Raw genomic sequence first — 16,593 nt, forward strand, 5'->3', positions numbered from 1 at the left:
GGGGAAAGTGCAGGGAGAGGGAGCGTTACTGGACGGATTCAGGAGTGAAGGAGCAGATTTGAAAGAGTTGAGGGTCAGCTTCAACTGCGGGAGAGGATTTGCGAAGAGAAGAGGAAAGGACGGGAGGTCAGGGGTCAAAGATGTTGGGGAGAGAGGGAGTGACTGGTATCGATCGAGAGTGCAACCTGGGAGCGGTGAAGGGGGACGGAGGACGGGCGAGGGTCTTTGGGGTTTTGCGTTTGGTGCCTGAGTCCGAGTGTTTACAAGGGGAAGAAGAAGAGAAAGAAAGAAAAGACAGAGGGGGGAAGGTTGAACGAGCAGGAGCAGACTGTCATTTGAGGTGAAGTTAGGACACAACATGCCGCTTGAGAGAGAGAGAGAGAAAAAAAAACAGGCTAGAGGGGGATGAGCTACAGAGAAGATTTTCACTTCAATCCTTCCCACCCGCAGCTCTTACGCACACTCTGAATCCTAACCCTTTTCTCCCAGAGAGGACTCTCTTACAGAACAGACCTCGGGGCTTGATGGCACACTCCTGTTCAAATGAATGATTAATAAACCTGAATTATTTTTCTGTCCCCTTGGACAAAAACAACAGCGTTCTTTACCTGCACCGATGACTTCTTCTATTTTCACGCAGGAGATGTCTATCTCTTTGGCAAACTCGTGGACGGCGTCGTTAGGGTCCTCGTAGGTGAACGGGTCGATGTACACTTTGACTCCTGGAGAAACTGAGAGGCAGAAGTCACAGAGAAGTTAGATGTGGTTATTAATACATGCTATTATACTGATATATATCATAATATAATGTAACACTGGTTACTCTTAGCGTTAACTATAAACTCGAAAGTTTCTTCTGTGTAAGGTGAATACTTTAATGTTTGTCTAAAGGACAACTGAAGACTGACCAACAATGTGATACATCACATCAATATTCAACATCACACATTACAGGCAAGGTGTACCATAAAATATAGTTTCCGCTCTGAATTATGGAATAGAATACAAATACTAATTATTAATTAAATTATACTAATTCTCTCACTAAACCTGAGCAAAATAAGGTGATCTATTAAATAAATCTTCACAAAAATAAATCTCAGCTTACAATATCAAATGTATGACTGAATGAGTTTGACATTTTGACACATTTAGTCACCTTTAGTGATCTGCTGAGTTATTATTCTTTATAATAAATATGCAGCTACATTTGGGAGACGGTTAGTTTAGCATAAAGACAGGAAGCAGGGGGAAACATCTAGTCCAAAATAACACTATTTATCTAATATGTTATTATTTATTTATTACTATATTTCATGTAAAGACGATGATTGACGGTTTTATTGGGGGTTATGTGCTCAACTTTTTCACGGCTGCAGTTGCTTCCTGGAATCTTTGCTGGTTGATTGACAACCTCACACTGATGACAAGACTACAGGAAGTTACTGCACCTGGCACTTTGTTTGTCTTCAATCAATCTGTCAGACTTTATTTGTATGGCAATTTTCATTCAAACAAAATATAACAAAAAAAATTTAAAAAAAGCCTCACACAATAAAACAGACACCCCCACAACAACTCCCACCCTCCTTTATAAACAGCATAAATTGAGGAAACGCTATTTTATCATTTTACTGTGAGGAAACAACAAAAAATAAAACAAAATAAATACAATAATGATAGAAACACATAAAAATGTATAAACAGATTATAATGTAGAATGTACATCAATTATTGAATGAATTTAACTATTATTTGAATCAATAAATATAGTTCAAATAAAAGCTAGATGACAAAGACAGGAGGCTGATCATATGTGACTATCAAAATAAAAGGACAAATTGAAACTAAAATTAAACAAATAAGATGAGATCTAACGTGTTCATTTATGAGCACTGATGTTTTTCAGGGAGTGCTAGACAAGCTGTTCCCAGTGCAACGCTAAACTAACAGTCTTGTGGGGTTATCTTCACGAGAGACAGACAGGAGAACTTTTAGTCTGATTCGTCTTGTATAAAGACAATTTTTCATCCGTGCCTCAGTCTTAAAAACAAGAATATATGAAATAAAACAATCTAACATCTTATAAATGGTGAGTATAGTGCCAAACATCAGGCAGACAACATGTTCTTCTTCTGTGCAGACACTGTAATGGTTTCCTCAGTCAGGTGATTGGATAATTGATTGAATCAGTTGGTTAACTGTACAGGCATGACTCAATGACCACAGAGGACACAGTTTCCAACCTGAACACATAAACTTACTGTATTGCTGCAGTTTCTCAGTGTACTCCAGCTCCGAGCCGCTGCGCTGCTTCCTGTAAACAAGCCGCACATAAACAAAGTCACATTCAGATAATCAGTCGTGACCCTTTCCAGGTACAGTGAATTAACCTCATATCTCACTCGTCTATCAGATGAGACCAAAGACTGCCAAGGAAGAAATTCACAGAGCATGTCTGTTTTTTTTTTTCTCTCTCTCTCTCTTCAAGAGTTCTTTTTTGAAGCTAAAGAGTAAGTATATACCATTTGAAAGCGTGTTAAAATTTAATGAGCCTCTTTGTTCAGAGTCTAGCTTAACAAAATGAAGTATGTAGTTCAGGCTTTTGGTAATAAAAAACGAACACTTACTTAAGGCAGACAACTGCGATAACCACCAAGGCAACTATGACCACCAGACCCGCGGAGGCCGAGCCTATGATGAGAGGCAGCTGGTCCTGCACCGACTTCTGGGGGTCACCTAGGCGAAATAACACACATAGACACAAATGAGTAAATAACACCCGAAACTCTACTTGAGGGATTAAAGGATGGCCAATAGTGGTGGCAATATAATTACTAAGCTTGAACCCTCATTAAGAAAACCATCATCAAGAACAGACTATGTAGTAGAGAGGTTGTGCTTACTGTGAAGACTGGTGCTGAAGTCCATGGGGTTGCTGTAGCGTCCATACCCAGCAACAGTGCGAGCTCTGACCTGCACCACGTAGGAGGTTGCAGCCCTCAGTCCCTCCACCTTGGCTGAGCTGTGCTGGGATGTTACTGTGTGGGACATCGCCTGGCCCTGAAGTCAAACAAAGAACCATTGAAGCAGCAGTCTCAAGTGTTTCCTGGTGATGTTTAGTTGACGAATCCATTAAAGTACGATATTTATCTTACAAATTAAAAGTTGAATTCATGAGCAATAAGTTTTACTTAGATATTTCGCTACTACAGCTTTTCTCAGTCTACTATGACCAAGCAGCAACCTGCAAACTGCAGTTCCTCAAATGGCCACTTGAAGCTGGCTACAGAACGAGTCTCCATTAGCCCCAATGTTAAAATGTCCAACTTCACAGCAGAAATAAACATGTTTACAGCCTGGTACAAAAAACAGTTTTGGTCTCTATAGTAATTTTCCCGGTTCATGACAACTGTACTGAGTCTGAATTTTTTATATAACTCAAACGTGCAAATCATATTAAGGCTTAAAGTTATGCATAATTTACAGCATGGCTGCTTTGAGCACCATGGCTTCATTCAGCCTGCCTCAGGTCCACACACAATCCAAGTCTTTACCCATTGTTAGATTAAGTGATAGCCAGCAGAGGTAGGACTGCCAGGATGACAAGGGCCAGAGCCACCACACTGAGATCTACAACAGCTCTTCAGAAACCTGTGGGTGACATCACGGATATGACGTCCATGTTTTATACTGTTTTTATGTATAACCTACAGTTTGTGGTGGCTAATGTTAACTACTGTTGGCTAACTTGAAGACTTACGACTTACTGATCTCGAACTAACAGCGTAAGTTTGCAGATTTTGCTGCTATTTTCTTCTTGTGCTCTTGTTACAGTTCATTTTACCATTATCCTATGGTTGTGGCCACAGTGGTTGCTGTTTAACAAAGCCGTCAAAGTTAAGCAAGACTATTTTTTTATTTTTACTTAGGATGTACTTACTGTAACTGTAACTGTAAACAACCTGAAAGTATTTATGTGGCAACAAGAACTGTTTGAATTGTCTAAATGTTAAGGAAAGGAGTTTCAGTGCTTCCTTTTTTATTTCCTTTAGCATAGAATACTGTTAGGCGGACCACAATTACGGCTGGAGCATACAGCCAAAAGAATACCAAGGTAAGATTGTCAAGTGTCAGACGGGTCCTTTATTGTTACGTATTTAACAGCATGGCAAACACTCTCCACATCATACCGCAACATCAACCACAATGATCCCAAAATGGCACCTTATATAGGCTGTCTAGGTAATGAGGGAGAACCCATTCACCATACTGCCTTGCTCCCTGTCTAAGAAACACTTATTATTTATTTACGTTATGCCCATAATCCTCCCACTATATACATACACACACATTTACCAACACAACCTCCTCCCAATTCTAGCATATACACTAACACTAATAAAATACACCATTTCCCAACACCCCTATCAATCACCACTTGGATGCCCCCAAAACTACAAATATGGTGACCGTTCCCTGGGGAAGCCTTTTGCCCGAACACCCTGGAGACTGGTAAGTACCATTTCACACACACTTTACCATTCCCAATAAATTAACACACAATTGCACATATATATTAGATTAATCACATTATGTCACTTTTGCATTCAATTAGCAAAAACATAATGCACACTAAATCTCATATCCCTCTTTTGCAGGTGGAACCATGTGGCCATCACAGAACCTACCAGCACCAATAAGATTTAAAGGTATAATGAATGTAAAAACATTCCATTATGAATATCAAATATCTATATGTATATCAAATGTGCAAATATGCCATGTGAAAAGTGTGCAAACCCAATAAAGTGCCACTGCTTTACAAAAGTGCCTGTGCAATTCTTAAAGTGCATGTATCTCAGTTAAAGTGCATGGTGCAACAATCCCCCAACTCTATCTCAAGCTCCAGGGAACAAAGTCCTCTTCGTTACAGATACACTAGACCATTCCTCCCAGAGGAAAGGAGATAATGTCATCCCACAATTCCTTGCAGCAACAACACAAAAGCAACGCAATTTATTTAAAAAATGTGATTATGGACAGTAACGTTGACGTGATAAAAAACTTTCTTTGATCATGAAGCATGATGTTACTCTGCAGCTCTGTGGTTTATCAGTGCAGACTGGAGTCTGTTAACAATGACAAACAGGCAGATCTGTGTTATATACACTCGTCTCCTTTATGAAACCTGGTCTGTATCTTCACTGAGCTATTATAAACACTGATTAACTGTTCCTTTTCATCTCCTGCAGTTCTCTGCAGTAGTTCTGTGTTGCTGACTATGGAGCAGTTTTGACATTTGGCATGGTGGTGTTCAAAATTTGCTGTTTGCTGTGGTGCAAAACCTTCTTAAATTGTTGCAAAACTTTAATAACTAGATAGACTTTAATTTAGCCTGGCTATAAAACATGAATATCACACACCATTTAGTGTGATGTCGATGCCTTCTCTAACTGTGTCCCTGCAGATCATCATGTAGGTTACTGTTTCTTATTAAGCATTTTCCTTCATTTTCCATAACCGGTAATATGCTTATATATGAGTAGAAAGGAGAGTGAGTGGACAAAGGAGGTAATTTTATTATTATTACTATTTTACTGCACCCTATATATGCAGCATGGTGGCTATGGTTACTAATGACATTACTGATTGTGTTTGCTGATATTATGACTCTTCTTTAATTGTGTCACTGTTACACTACAGGTAAATCATGTTAAGCGAAACTTTAAAAAGTTCAAATTTAAAGTCGCGTTCAGACTGACAACTGTTCAACCTGTTCCTACGCAAGTTGAACATCTGAAAAAGAAGAACCTGGTTTCTTTTTCTGTATGTCAATGTGAAGTAGTCTCACAAAGCGGAATATTTTAAACGAGTTAAACAAATACATGTAAATTAGCCTACTTTGTGGACATGAACAGGGTAATTATACCATTCGCCTCGTAATTGTCAAGATGGAGGATTAAATGATGGGGAGATTATGGTGATGTTAAAACATAATGTTGTGTCTGTTAAGCTTTCAAAAAAATGGATTTAAGCTAGTAATACTGGAACCAACACAGACCCTTGCACTCTCTTAATGGAGTGCTGTTTTTGGTCTGGATCCATCTTATATCTGCAGGGCTTTAGGGAATTTGATCAATAGGGTACCAGTGAGAAGCAGCTGCTGGTGAGTCTGACGGGCCCGTAATCTCCAACAATATCCCCTCCATCCCCCACACCAAAATTCCCATCACCCTGGCACACATTTCAATATTACATTCTTCAGCATCCATAAAAATGCTTCTCTCTTGTACAGGGCTGGAAAAGTAGATTTTCAGAGTCAATAAGTCATGCACTGTGACCTACATTAAGGCAATGGCTAAAAAGTCAGAGCTTACCCTCTCATGGTATTTAATCTCATAGTCGAGGATGACTCCGTTGGGCTTCTCAGGGGGCAGCCAGGACAGGCTGAGAGTGTCTGAGGTGGAGCGCATCAGATGGACGGTGGGCACTGCTGAAGGTGCTGCAGTTGGACATCAGAGAGGACACAGTTCACACTTTAAGTCAGACAACTGGAGAGGTACTTCATTTGTGATTTGAGGGATCATCACGATAGGTTCTTAGTTGCCAAGATTTTCTTTTTGTACGTCACAAACCATCACAAAAAGATAATTATTACTAAAAATACTTCAACCTGAACGGTACATGTTTCACCCTCGCTGTTCTGCACTTTATTGATTTGTGAGGCCTGAAAGTGACTCAATTGACAGTCATTGTCTTGGGTTCATAAACTGTAGTAAGGTGGATTAAGTGCAGGTTAACTGGAAGAGTAATTACAGTCTGTGAAAGGTGCTGAGCAGTTTGGTTGATGATGACACTGCAAGTATTAAGTGGGAGATGTTGAAAGGTGACATTGTCAGTGATGTAATGTAAGATGCCTGGTTGACGGTGTGCTGAATGCTGACAGTGGAGATTTAAAGTATGCTTAACATTTTATCTGCCTCTCCCGAAAGTCCCCCAGAAAATGCTCTTCATCTGTCGTTCTTACCAAGCTTGTTCAACGTTTACTGTTGGTGTTACAGATACTACAAGCTCATTAAGACACTCATTGACATTGACTGAACATAGGACTGACTAACCATCCTGTTTCATGGTGATGTTAAGTGGTATTGATCAGAGCTGTTCTATGAATTAACTCAGTTTGTAGATGCATCCAATGTCATTGACAGATCTTTTTCTACTAACCGGCTTGGTTGGTGGTGATGTTGACAGTGGAGTATCTGGGTGAGGTGGGGTTTTTCCCAGAAACCCCGTTGACAGCTTGCACCTCGAAACTGTAGCGGGTGTGAGCCTGCAGATTCCTCACCACGACCTTCCTCTGCCTCAGCCCCAGCCTGCGGGGAGCGATGTCCACGTTGTCGTCACAGCGTGTGCACGGGCTCCGGTCTCTCAGACATTTCTTACACACCACATTATAGACCAGATCGCTCCTCCCGCCTGTGTCCTCAGGCTCCTCCCACTCCAAGGACAGCGAGGTCTCGTTCACGCTGGATATAACGTTGCGAGGCGCTGAGGGGATCGCTGTGCAAAACACACACGCAGACAGGTGTTGAAAAAGGTGGGCAGGCAGAACAGAAAAACACACAACTGAGGCTTTAGTCATTTTCCCTGTGCAGTGCTTTCACTATCCTCCCTCGGTGGTGTAAAAAAAGTTGTTCAATATCTCTGTAAAATGGCAACGAAAAGAAGTATGAGTGTAATTCTCTTCTTTTTATAAAAATCCTTCTGCACAAATAAATGTGACAGATTGCTCTACGTGCCCCAAACAAATCTTCAGGATTGAGCAAAAGGCATGGAAACATGTAAAAACATGACAACAGGGAAAAAAATCCTTCCTGGTGCATTATAAATAAATAAACATATTCAGAAACAGGAGGATGAATACAGCTTGTCATGCACACGCACACCGCTGTTCATCACTAAGTAATGGCGCTTTATGAAAAGCACAATCCTGTACGGCTCTACTCTGTAAGCAGCGTCCATTTCTATGCATAACCCTCTTCGCAGCTTGTGGAACTTGACTAATCCACTCTTGATAGAAATTCATGTTCTTGTATCAGTATAACCCAAGGCCTCCACGTTTCAATAAGCAGAGCTGCGTTTTGAGTGAAGAGTGTTTGAAACCTGGATAAAGTATGATAACCGCAGAGGGGGGCAACAAAGATTGGTTCAGCGAGCATGCTTTTCATCCTATTACAGGGAAAGAGAGAAGGGCTCCCCCTCTAAGCTTCCAGCAGCAGAAAGTCTAACCTGTCTCAAAGCTTAGAGAGGAAGAAGAGGGGGGGGACGGGAAGCCATCAGCTCTTGTCAGCCAAACCCTGCCTGTCCTCTGACTTCAGCTTGCCCTGAGCCGCATTTCACTCGTCCTGTCCTTTCTAATTAGGCAGACACAGTTCAGAGTGGAAGCTCTTCTAATTGGACACCCGTCTAAAACTCACGCTGCGTCCAAGCTGCCGGCCATTGACTGGCTGAGCCGCTCTTGTGCAACACACCACTTCCAACACAAAGCACAGGCTGCCTGGCACAAGCTCTGACAGACCGCAGGGACAGGACTGTCAGGCCTGCATGTTTGTGTGTGTTTGCGTGTTTAGTCGGAGGTGGTGCTTGTGTCCCTGCCCGCCTGTCTGTGTGTGCTGGTCAATGTCCACAGTGTTCCTGTGACAACGATCTGGGGAAGACAGTTGCGGGCCCTGTGTGTCATTTAACGTGGCGAAAGGCCCCTGGGGGGTGATTTTACACGGTCAAGACAGCACATGTCGCTCTCCATCAGCATGACTGCTGGGACTTCTCTCAGAGGCTTGTCCAAGCAGAACAAGCGTGGACACTGCAGTCAGCATCAGACCAGACTACTTGGAAATTTTGGCATGCAGCTGCAGATTTGCCATTTTAAAAGTCGAACTGAATTTTGAATTCTCCACAGCTTTTGGTGAGGGCACATCAGCGAAAATGATACTGCAGCTATAGTGCATAATTTAACATTTTTTAAAGGAGGATAAAACTGTTTGTGGGAATAATGTTTCACATTCAGGACTCTGGGTGGGTTTCCATGGCTGTGAAAGCTACACTAACTAATCATGAATGGGAGTAAAAGCAAAAATTAAGAGCTAACGTGGTCAAAACTGAACCTCAATTTGTGAGTTTAATATTTTAAATATTTTGTAGTAGTACCCGTCGTGTAGTAACAGTCCTAACCAAAAATGTGCATTTCCTAACAATAATAGAGGGAACGCTACCTAGAGGACATATCTCCTTTTAATTTTACACATCCAGCAGTTACAAGGCAAGGTTATAATTCATTTGCAATTTTATCTGTGTACCAGTGTTCACTCCGTTTCAGTTCTGTTTGGTCTCTACCAACTCCTACTAAATGTTCCACTGTTCCACCAGCTTGTCTCTACAGTCGTCTGTTTGCAGTTTGATGCTGAGCATGTAGACAACAATGGATTTATCAGAGACCGAAAAACATGACAACGGTGGTGAGAGACAACGCAGTAAGGTTGTGGACCGGACAGTTAACAATGAGCTGAAAGACACTAGGAGGAGCTGCAGATTCTGGTGTTTTTCTCCTTTTACACCATTTTCACATTGTCCACAAGAATTTTGGTAATTTCAACCCAGTCAAAACAAACACTAAGGATATATAGAATATGTTACTTCTACTGCTCTGTTGAGAAAACGTGAGGATGCTTTTGTAGTCTGTGCAGTGGAGGCTGACTTACTGGTACAGCCGGAGTCAGGGGGGTCGCTGTCAGCACGGTAGAAACCATTCTGGCAGGGACAAATATTGGCTCCTCGTGCACTGGTGCGACTGTTGGACGGGCAAGCAGCGCAGGTTCCCTCCCCAAATTTGGATTTAAAGGTCCCAGGGATGCAAGCTGGATGAGCGGGAGAGAAAACAAAAGGGACAATAAGAACAAAACAACAAGAAAAGATGCCGTGCTGTCACTTATCTAAAAGACAAGCCGCTGTCACATCTGTCGCAGGAACAATAACTGCACCTGCGACGCATCTGCGGAGCTCGATATTTATGCATAAAGTGTTGATACGTACGTGAGAAATGGCAAACACTTAAGGTCTTATCTATATATTTGCATTTGCTCTTTCATTTTCACACTCTCTACCTGGTGACATTAATCTCCCCAAAAAGAGAGTCGGGGATGACAGCTAAGTTTCATGTTGAAGAGGAGGAAAAGGAGGATAAAGATGAAGATAGACTGCTGACAGGAGATTGCTGTTGTCAGACAAACAGGGATGGAGAATGCTTCTGAGAAAAGGGATACACCCAAAACCCATCAATCAGTGTCTACTCGGTCCTTGGCTCTCCAAACCACAGCGCTGAATACAAACAAGGCGTTCACATGCATGCAGAACAGCTCCATAATAAGCCAATAAATCAATTCAAATGAAGGAACATCAGAGTGGACATAAATTAACAGAAAAGAGTTATTAGAAAAATATACAAAGTATGGTAATCAAGTCCAAGCAATTCATTTGAATTCCTGAGTGTTACGCCGAGCCTTGGCTGCTATCGAGTCTTCAGGATAAACCAGCATAAACCCAGACTAAAGAAGGATTCAGATAAAGGGGATTAGTAGCAAAAGGTCTGGATATATCCGCCTCCAGAGCCCCATGTTTTACTGTTTGCCACATTCCTAACGGGTGGTGTAAAAGTGGGGTCTCTGGCAAACATCTGTCCTGTCAGCGTGAAGGCTCATAAAAAAACAGCCAGTGAGAGAGAGAGAGAGTGTGATTAACTAGTTAGGCTAAGTGGTCTTTCAGTTTGAACTCAAGTTCCTCCCTAATTCCCAACAATGGCACTTTTAGGAAAATCAGCACAGCTAATGGCCTCGCGTCGTGGCTCTAAAACCGTGCAATAAAAAGCCAAAGAAGATAAGATGTGAATGTACTTTTTTTTTTCCCCTCCTCCTCCTCTCATAATTCACTGAGACCTTTAGGCTCTACACTCTCTGATCTGATTTATTTCTCTTCTATTACACAGTGCATCATCATTTCCTTTTATTTGTTTGTTTTCCTTGCTTGGAGAGGGTGCTGAATCACCCCCATTGTCTTTCTTCAATCCATAAACCTCTTTGGAGGGCCACGGTGATTCTCCTGTTTTTGATACACTAATGTATCCTTCTCCCCCCTCTCTCTTTATTGTCGTTCCTCGACTCTCCTCTTCCTCGTCTTCTCTCCATCTCATGCAGTGTTTGGCTGCGAGCGAGTGGCGAGACTGAGGTAAGAAATGAAATGTCTGAGTGATTAATGCCGGCGTGGCAGTGTTGGCTCACGTTGGTCTGAATGGTGTTAATGAGTGTGGCCGCCTGTAGATTAACTAACGGGAGGCCGCGGAGGAAATTACACTTCCTCATCGCAAGCGCTTGCTGAAGCCCCAGAGAGCTTTTTATCAAGCATTGGTGGCAAGCTTTTAACCTTGAGCCGCCAAATGGCAACGAATGAGCTCTCCGGCGCATGTTAGACACTATTTCTCACGCCCAGGTGAGAGGAGGCTTCACTTGTCTGTCTTTGACTTCCTGCAGCCCCCCCTCCCTTTTCATTCTCCTCCTTTTTGGCTGCTGTCCCAGCCCATCTTTTGGCAATTCACACCTTTTAGCTCACACTATCTCTCTTTCTCTGTTAATATCTCTCTTCTCTGGACTTACGGATGCGTTTTCCCTTCTATTATCTGCATTTTCCTCACTGGCTCCCTATTTTGTGCCTTCCCGCTATCTTTCTCTCCCTCCCATCCCGCTCTCACAATATTTGTATGCTGCTCCTCTCTGCAACACCTCATTAATTCATACTCTCCTCCACCCTCCTTCACCCCTTTTCAGGAGCCACACAATAAATGCAGAGAGGAGGGCACAGACTGAGGTGACTTGCACTGAGCATATAAAGGAGGTTTGGTTAAATAAAAGTCCAAATGTCTGTTAAATACACATACCCTGGCACTGTGTGCTGTCTCCAGAAGGTTCAAAGCCGGCGACGCAGGTGCACGAACCCACAGGAACCATCCACTCGCCATCCCCGTTGCAGTAAAGCTTCAGAGGGACGGACACCTCCATAGCATTGGTCACACAGGCTCCTGGAGCGATCACTAAAGAGGTGGCTTCCGCCCCTGTAGCAGTCTCCGGGAAGACAGCGAAATTGGCGATAGTGGTGGAGCACTTCTTGAAGAAAACCCTGACTGAGATGAGTGACATGCAGGCGCCCAGATCCTGGAACGCCAGATAGAAACCTGCCTTGGAGAGGGGGCCAAAGCTGCGCACTTTGGTGTTGATCCTGCCCGCTTCCAGCAGAGAGAAACTCTCATCCGGGGCGATAGTATCCACCTTCACATATGGGTTCTCTCTCCACAGAGGGCTGGTGTCTGTAGCTGTGTCCCCCTCTGACTCATAGTAAAACAGATTAAAGGTCTCTTTGCAGGAGCCGGGGATGTTGGGGATGCTGGCACAGTCACGGACAGAAAACTTCAGCTCCACATAGACGCGCAGCACGCCCTTGCGGGGGATAAAGTCCGTCCTGAGCCAGTTGTTCTGGTTGGGCTGTCGAACATTACACACCTGGTAGGTTCTGATTGGGCTCATGGAGTCGTCATAGCCGCTAACCTCCTCCCACTGTGGAAACAACAGAGAGGCAGTGTGACAGGGGAAGAGCTGACAGCAGGGAATCTGGAAAAACTATATAGTGTGAGCGTTGTGGAGTGATGCAGGGAGGAGTGGAATAGGTTTAAGAATAAAATGAGACTGAATTTAATTGATTATTTAATGCTTTGTTCCTAATGCAACTTCTTATTCAGCAGCAACTGAGCTGCAGCGGAAACTCACTTATCCAATATGTTGTTAATTAATAGAGTAATGTTAAACACAAACGCAGCGCGTCCTAATGCAGACCATTCAGGCATAGAGGGCATTTAAAACGGCAAAGTGACATCGGATAGAAACGAATATAAAATATGCAACACATTGACACACACACACCCTCGGTGTGGCGTGTGCATGTGGCCTGTGAGGAATAATTTGCAGCTAAAATGCTTCTAATTGCAAGAATCATTCAGAAAATTCCAATCATTGCGGACTATTAATAGAAAGCATTTCCCCATTAAGACACATTTCATGCATTATGCCTGTTTCACTTGCATTTCTGATGCTGATCACATGTCGCAGCTTTGGAAAAAGACGGCACGTGTTGGGCCTTGATCAAAACTCTACCTGCAGTTGCGTTTAAACACAATGCAGACACACATATAGGAGGCATCACTCATATCTATAACTGCTGCAGTGCAATCGAAATAGCCTCAAGAGGAGATTTGGTTTCTATAAATTTGTTATCTGCACTAAGAAAGATGAGAGCATAAAACTGGACCTAAAATGGAAACTTTCTCCATATATCTATGTTGCAAAGAGGGAGTTATTTATTAAAATGGCCATCTAAATGCAACGCTCTAAGTGTGATTGCACTTCGGCAGCACTCCTGAGCACTTCAGGTTATGTAGAATAGATTTTTATATTTTTTTCCATCACATAAAGCCTGAGAGGAGACATTTGCATATGTTGTGGTTGATATACCAGGTGGACTGATGTGTAAAGCTTTGTAAAGAATCATTTTACATTACATCTCTGTGCGTGAAGGTAAAGAATGTCAATGTAAAGCTTTATATGTTACGTACACTTGCATACACATGCACTTTGTATATGGTAACTAACATTACAGGCTATGATAAATGACTTGATTGGTCAATAAATTTAGTCCGTTAGGAAATAACCTTGTGAGAAGTCAATCTTTTTAGATTTTTTTCCGAATTCCCCCTCGGACTCAAAGCTTCGTTTCCATAACAAATGAGCTTCCCAGAAATTGATTATTTCAACTGGAAGAAAATAATGCATAACTCATCTCACGTCTGCGAGCTCCTGCGCAATTTATTCCCAAACGATGAGCCCAAGAGTCAGCATTAGATGTCGTAAATCACCAGCAACACGTTGATGCACTACCTGACAAATATGATAATTGCAGGCCCCCCGAACGTATGGGCTTGTCAGGAGAGAGAGGAGAGGGGCTGCCTCACCAGTCGTGACATATGACTTCATGGATGCTAGGACATTCAGAGCCGGCCCTTGTAGGGAAAAAGGAAGGAGGAAGGCTGCCGAAGATCGTTTCCATGGAAACCCACCATTTCCATTGACTGACTTTGCGCTCACGTAGCGAAGACAAATTACACTGGCCGGGAGTGGGGGAGGTCTGTCAGGCTGTTAGCCCTGGGGTCAGATTCATGTTGTTTTATTTTCTCACCGTTCCTACAGGGGGTATCAACTGAAAACCTTAATTTCTGCCTTTAATGCGCTCTTGGGCCCATATTACAAAAGACACAGACACATGCTTTCAATTATCAGGCTCTCCATGCTGGAGAGACATGCAAGGTAGAGCATACCTAATAGTCCTTACACACTGTGGGGATTTGCTTTGTGTATCTGCGCGTTTGCTCATTTGTTTGTTTAAAGTACTATATTTGTTCGTCAAGCTTTTAACATTTTCTAAATACTGAAAAAATCCTTGATTTCTTCCACACAATGTCACACAGTGTGTTTCTCATTTGCTTTTTAGTATCCAAGAAAGCGAACATACACTGCAAAACAAAGATATAAAACAGTAGGAGGTGTGCCGTTCAAGGCAAACTGGGCTCTGTTAACAAGAAAATGGAACAACACACACACACACACACACACACACACACAAAAGAAAAGATCACAAAACAAACTAAACACATGCACACACACTAACTCACCCCACTCTCTGGGAATGTGGTCCAAGCCAGCTCTGTGGTTGCCCACCGACTGTCCATAAGGGTTTCTGCAAGAAAAGAAAAAAATAAGAGTAGGAGGAAGGTTGATAGATGTGAATTAAACGGTGTGAGGAAAAAGCGAATTGTTGTACAGAATTAAGGAAAACAAACACAAACACACACACACACACACAAACATAAGTTCCTTCTGCTTGATAAAGGATACAGGTAAAACTTCCTCTCTTTCATAACCTGCACCCACATGCACTCAAGTTTTTTTTTGTTTTTTTGAAAGCGCTAACAATCATGGCATATCTGTGATGCCGCCTAATTAAGGCTTTCTCTCTCTCTCTCTCTCTCTCTCTCTCTGTGTTTGGCACTTGCAAATGCACTCCTTCCAATATTCATTTGTGGATCTAAGAACAAAGCATCCTCCAAGATGCCTTTAGTGGAAAGACTTCCATTAACTGGAACCGGTTCAAAGAGGTCACACAACCATAGGCGAATTTAATGTATCACGTTTTGGGGAGGGGGTAGGGTTTCATCCAGGACACCAAAAGTGTGACGTCTCTCGAGTGAGATTTATCAAACAGCTGATCTGAGTAGTTGTCGCCTCGTTGTTTACGACTTTGCGAGTAGGTGAGAGCTGGGCGGACGGTCAGAAAATAAACAGCAGGATCAATGGGCATTGTTGTCAGGCTGTCAATCAGTTGTCACCTGAGTTGTGGTCCGGTGAGTTTATGTAACACCTCAGAGGAGGTGACCCCTCCCTGGATTCTCAACATACAGCTGTGGCCGTGTCCATTCCCATTGTTTTCTCGCTGTTAACACATAATTACTAAAACAATTACACTTTCTTCATGGAGACTCAATGACACGACGCCTGCTGTGCACCATTTGCTCACAAGTCGTTGGTAACGGTGCCAAAGGAGGGTGTGAGGGGGTAAACAAATAGCATGTCCTGTGTAGAGCAATGCTCTTTTTAAGAAACATGGCTTTGTCCTAGTAACATAGTGTATAATCGTATTCATGTTTGCTTTAAAGACAGTGCAGTTACAATACAGTGTGTCCTTGGCTTTTGTGTGTCAATAATAAAAGTTGTTGGAGCGAGGGAATAGATCACTGGTCCATCTGTAGCTTCTGAGCTACGGATACGAGCAGTGTTTACAGTCTGTGCTGTGTGTTCATTAGAGAAACCACAACGGCTTGTCTTCTTTTAAACAGAGATAATGAATAGTGATCTCTACATCCAACAGGACGGATCGCATCAGTGGCGTTCAACTGTGTGCCGTGGAGAATCAAGCAAATGAGCGCTCGCATCGTAACCCGGCGACTGCAAAAAGGCACGGATCAATTGAGAACTAAATACAGTGATCACTTCACATTTTAGGGCTTCATGCGGTCACGTTTACACTTCAGTTACACGCAAGACCGAAATCAAGTAGTGAGACTGCGTGGTTCTTTGTTTCTATGCAAATGAGCTTGGCTGTGTATGTGTGTGTAAATAGAAATGAGTTGACAGGAGCTGACAACTGGTGTTTGATGTGCAGTAATAATCTATACACAAGATGTTCTCTGAGCATTTTGCTTCCTTTATTCAAAATATTGTCAAATTTGACAGCTCATGATCCACCTTGGTCAGAAGCCTTTATAATAAGGGCACGCTTAAAAGGTCCAGCGTGTCCAGATTCAGGGGGCTCTATCTACAGAATACATCACAAATGGGATATAATATGCATAGCTAGGATTTCATTAGTTTATAATCAATTTAT

At 42.5% G+C, this 16,593-nt stretch overlaps 1 protein-coding gene across 1 annotated transcript in view; it reads right to left on the reverse strand.

Moving 5' to 3' along the window:
• ephb3a (eph receptor B3a) overlaps positions 1–16,593 on the reverse strand; it is a 31,115-nt gene that overhangs the window by 9,538 nt on the left and 4,984 nt on the right. The window contains exons 2-10 of the mRNA XM_019273335.2: positions 14,825–14,889; positions 11,987–12,659; positions 9,762–9,917; positions 7,228–7,563; positions 6,381–6,505; positions 2,907–3,063; positions 2,631–2,739; positions 2,265–2,317; positions 609–731 (exon numbers count right to left, since the gene is read on the reverse strand). Of these exons, the coding sequence (XP_019128880.1) occupies positions 609–731; positions 2,265–2,317; positions 2,631–2,739; positions 2,907–3,063; positions 6,381–6,505; positions 7,228–7,563; positions 9,762–9,917; positions 11,987–12,659; positions 14,825–14,889 (1,797 nt within the window). The remainder of the gene's footprint in view (positions 1–608; positions 732–2,264; positions 2,318–2,630; positions 2,740–2,906; positions 3,064–6,380; positions 6,506–7,227; positions 7,564–9,761; positions 9,918–11,986; positions 12,660–14,824; positions 14,890–16,593) is intronic.

Source organism: Larimichthys crocea, chromosome XII, assembly GCF_000972845.2.
Source record: "Larimichthys crocea isolate SSNF chromosome XII, L_crocea_2.0, whole genome shotgun sequence".
NCBI classification, from domain to species: domain Eukaryota; kingdom Metazoa; phylum Chordata; class Actinopteri; family Sciaenidae; genus Larimichthys; species Larimichthys crocea.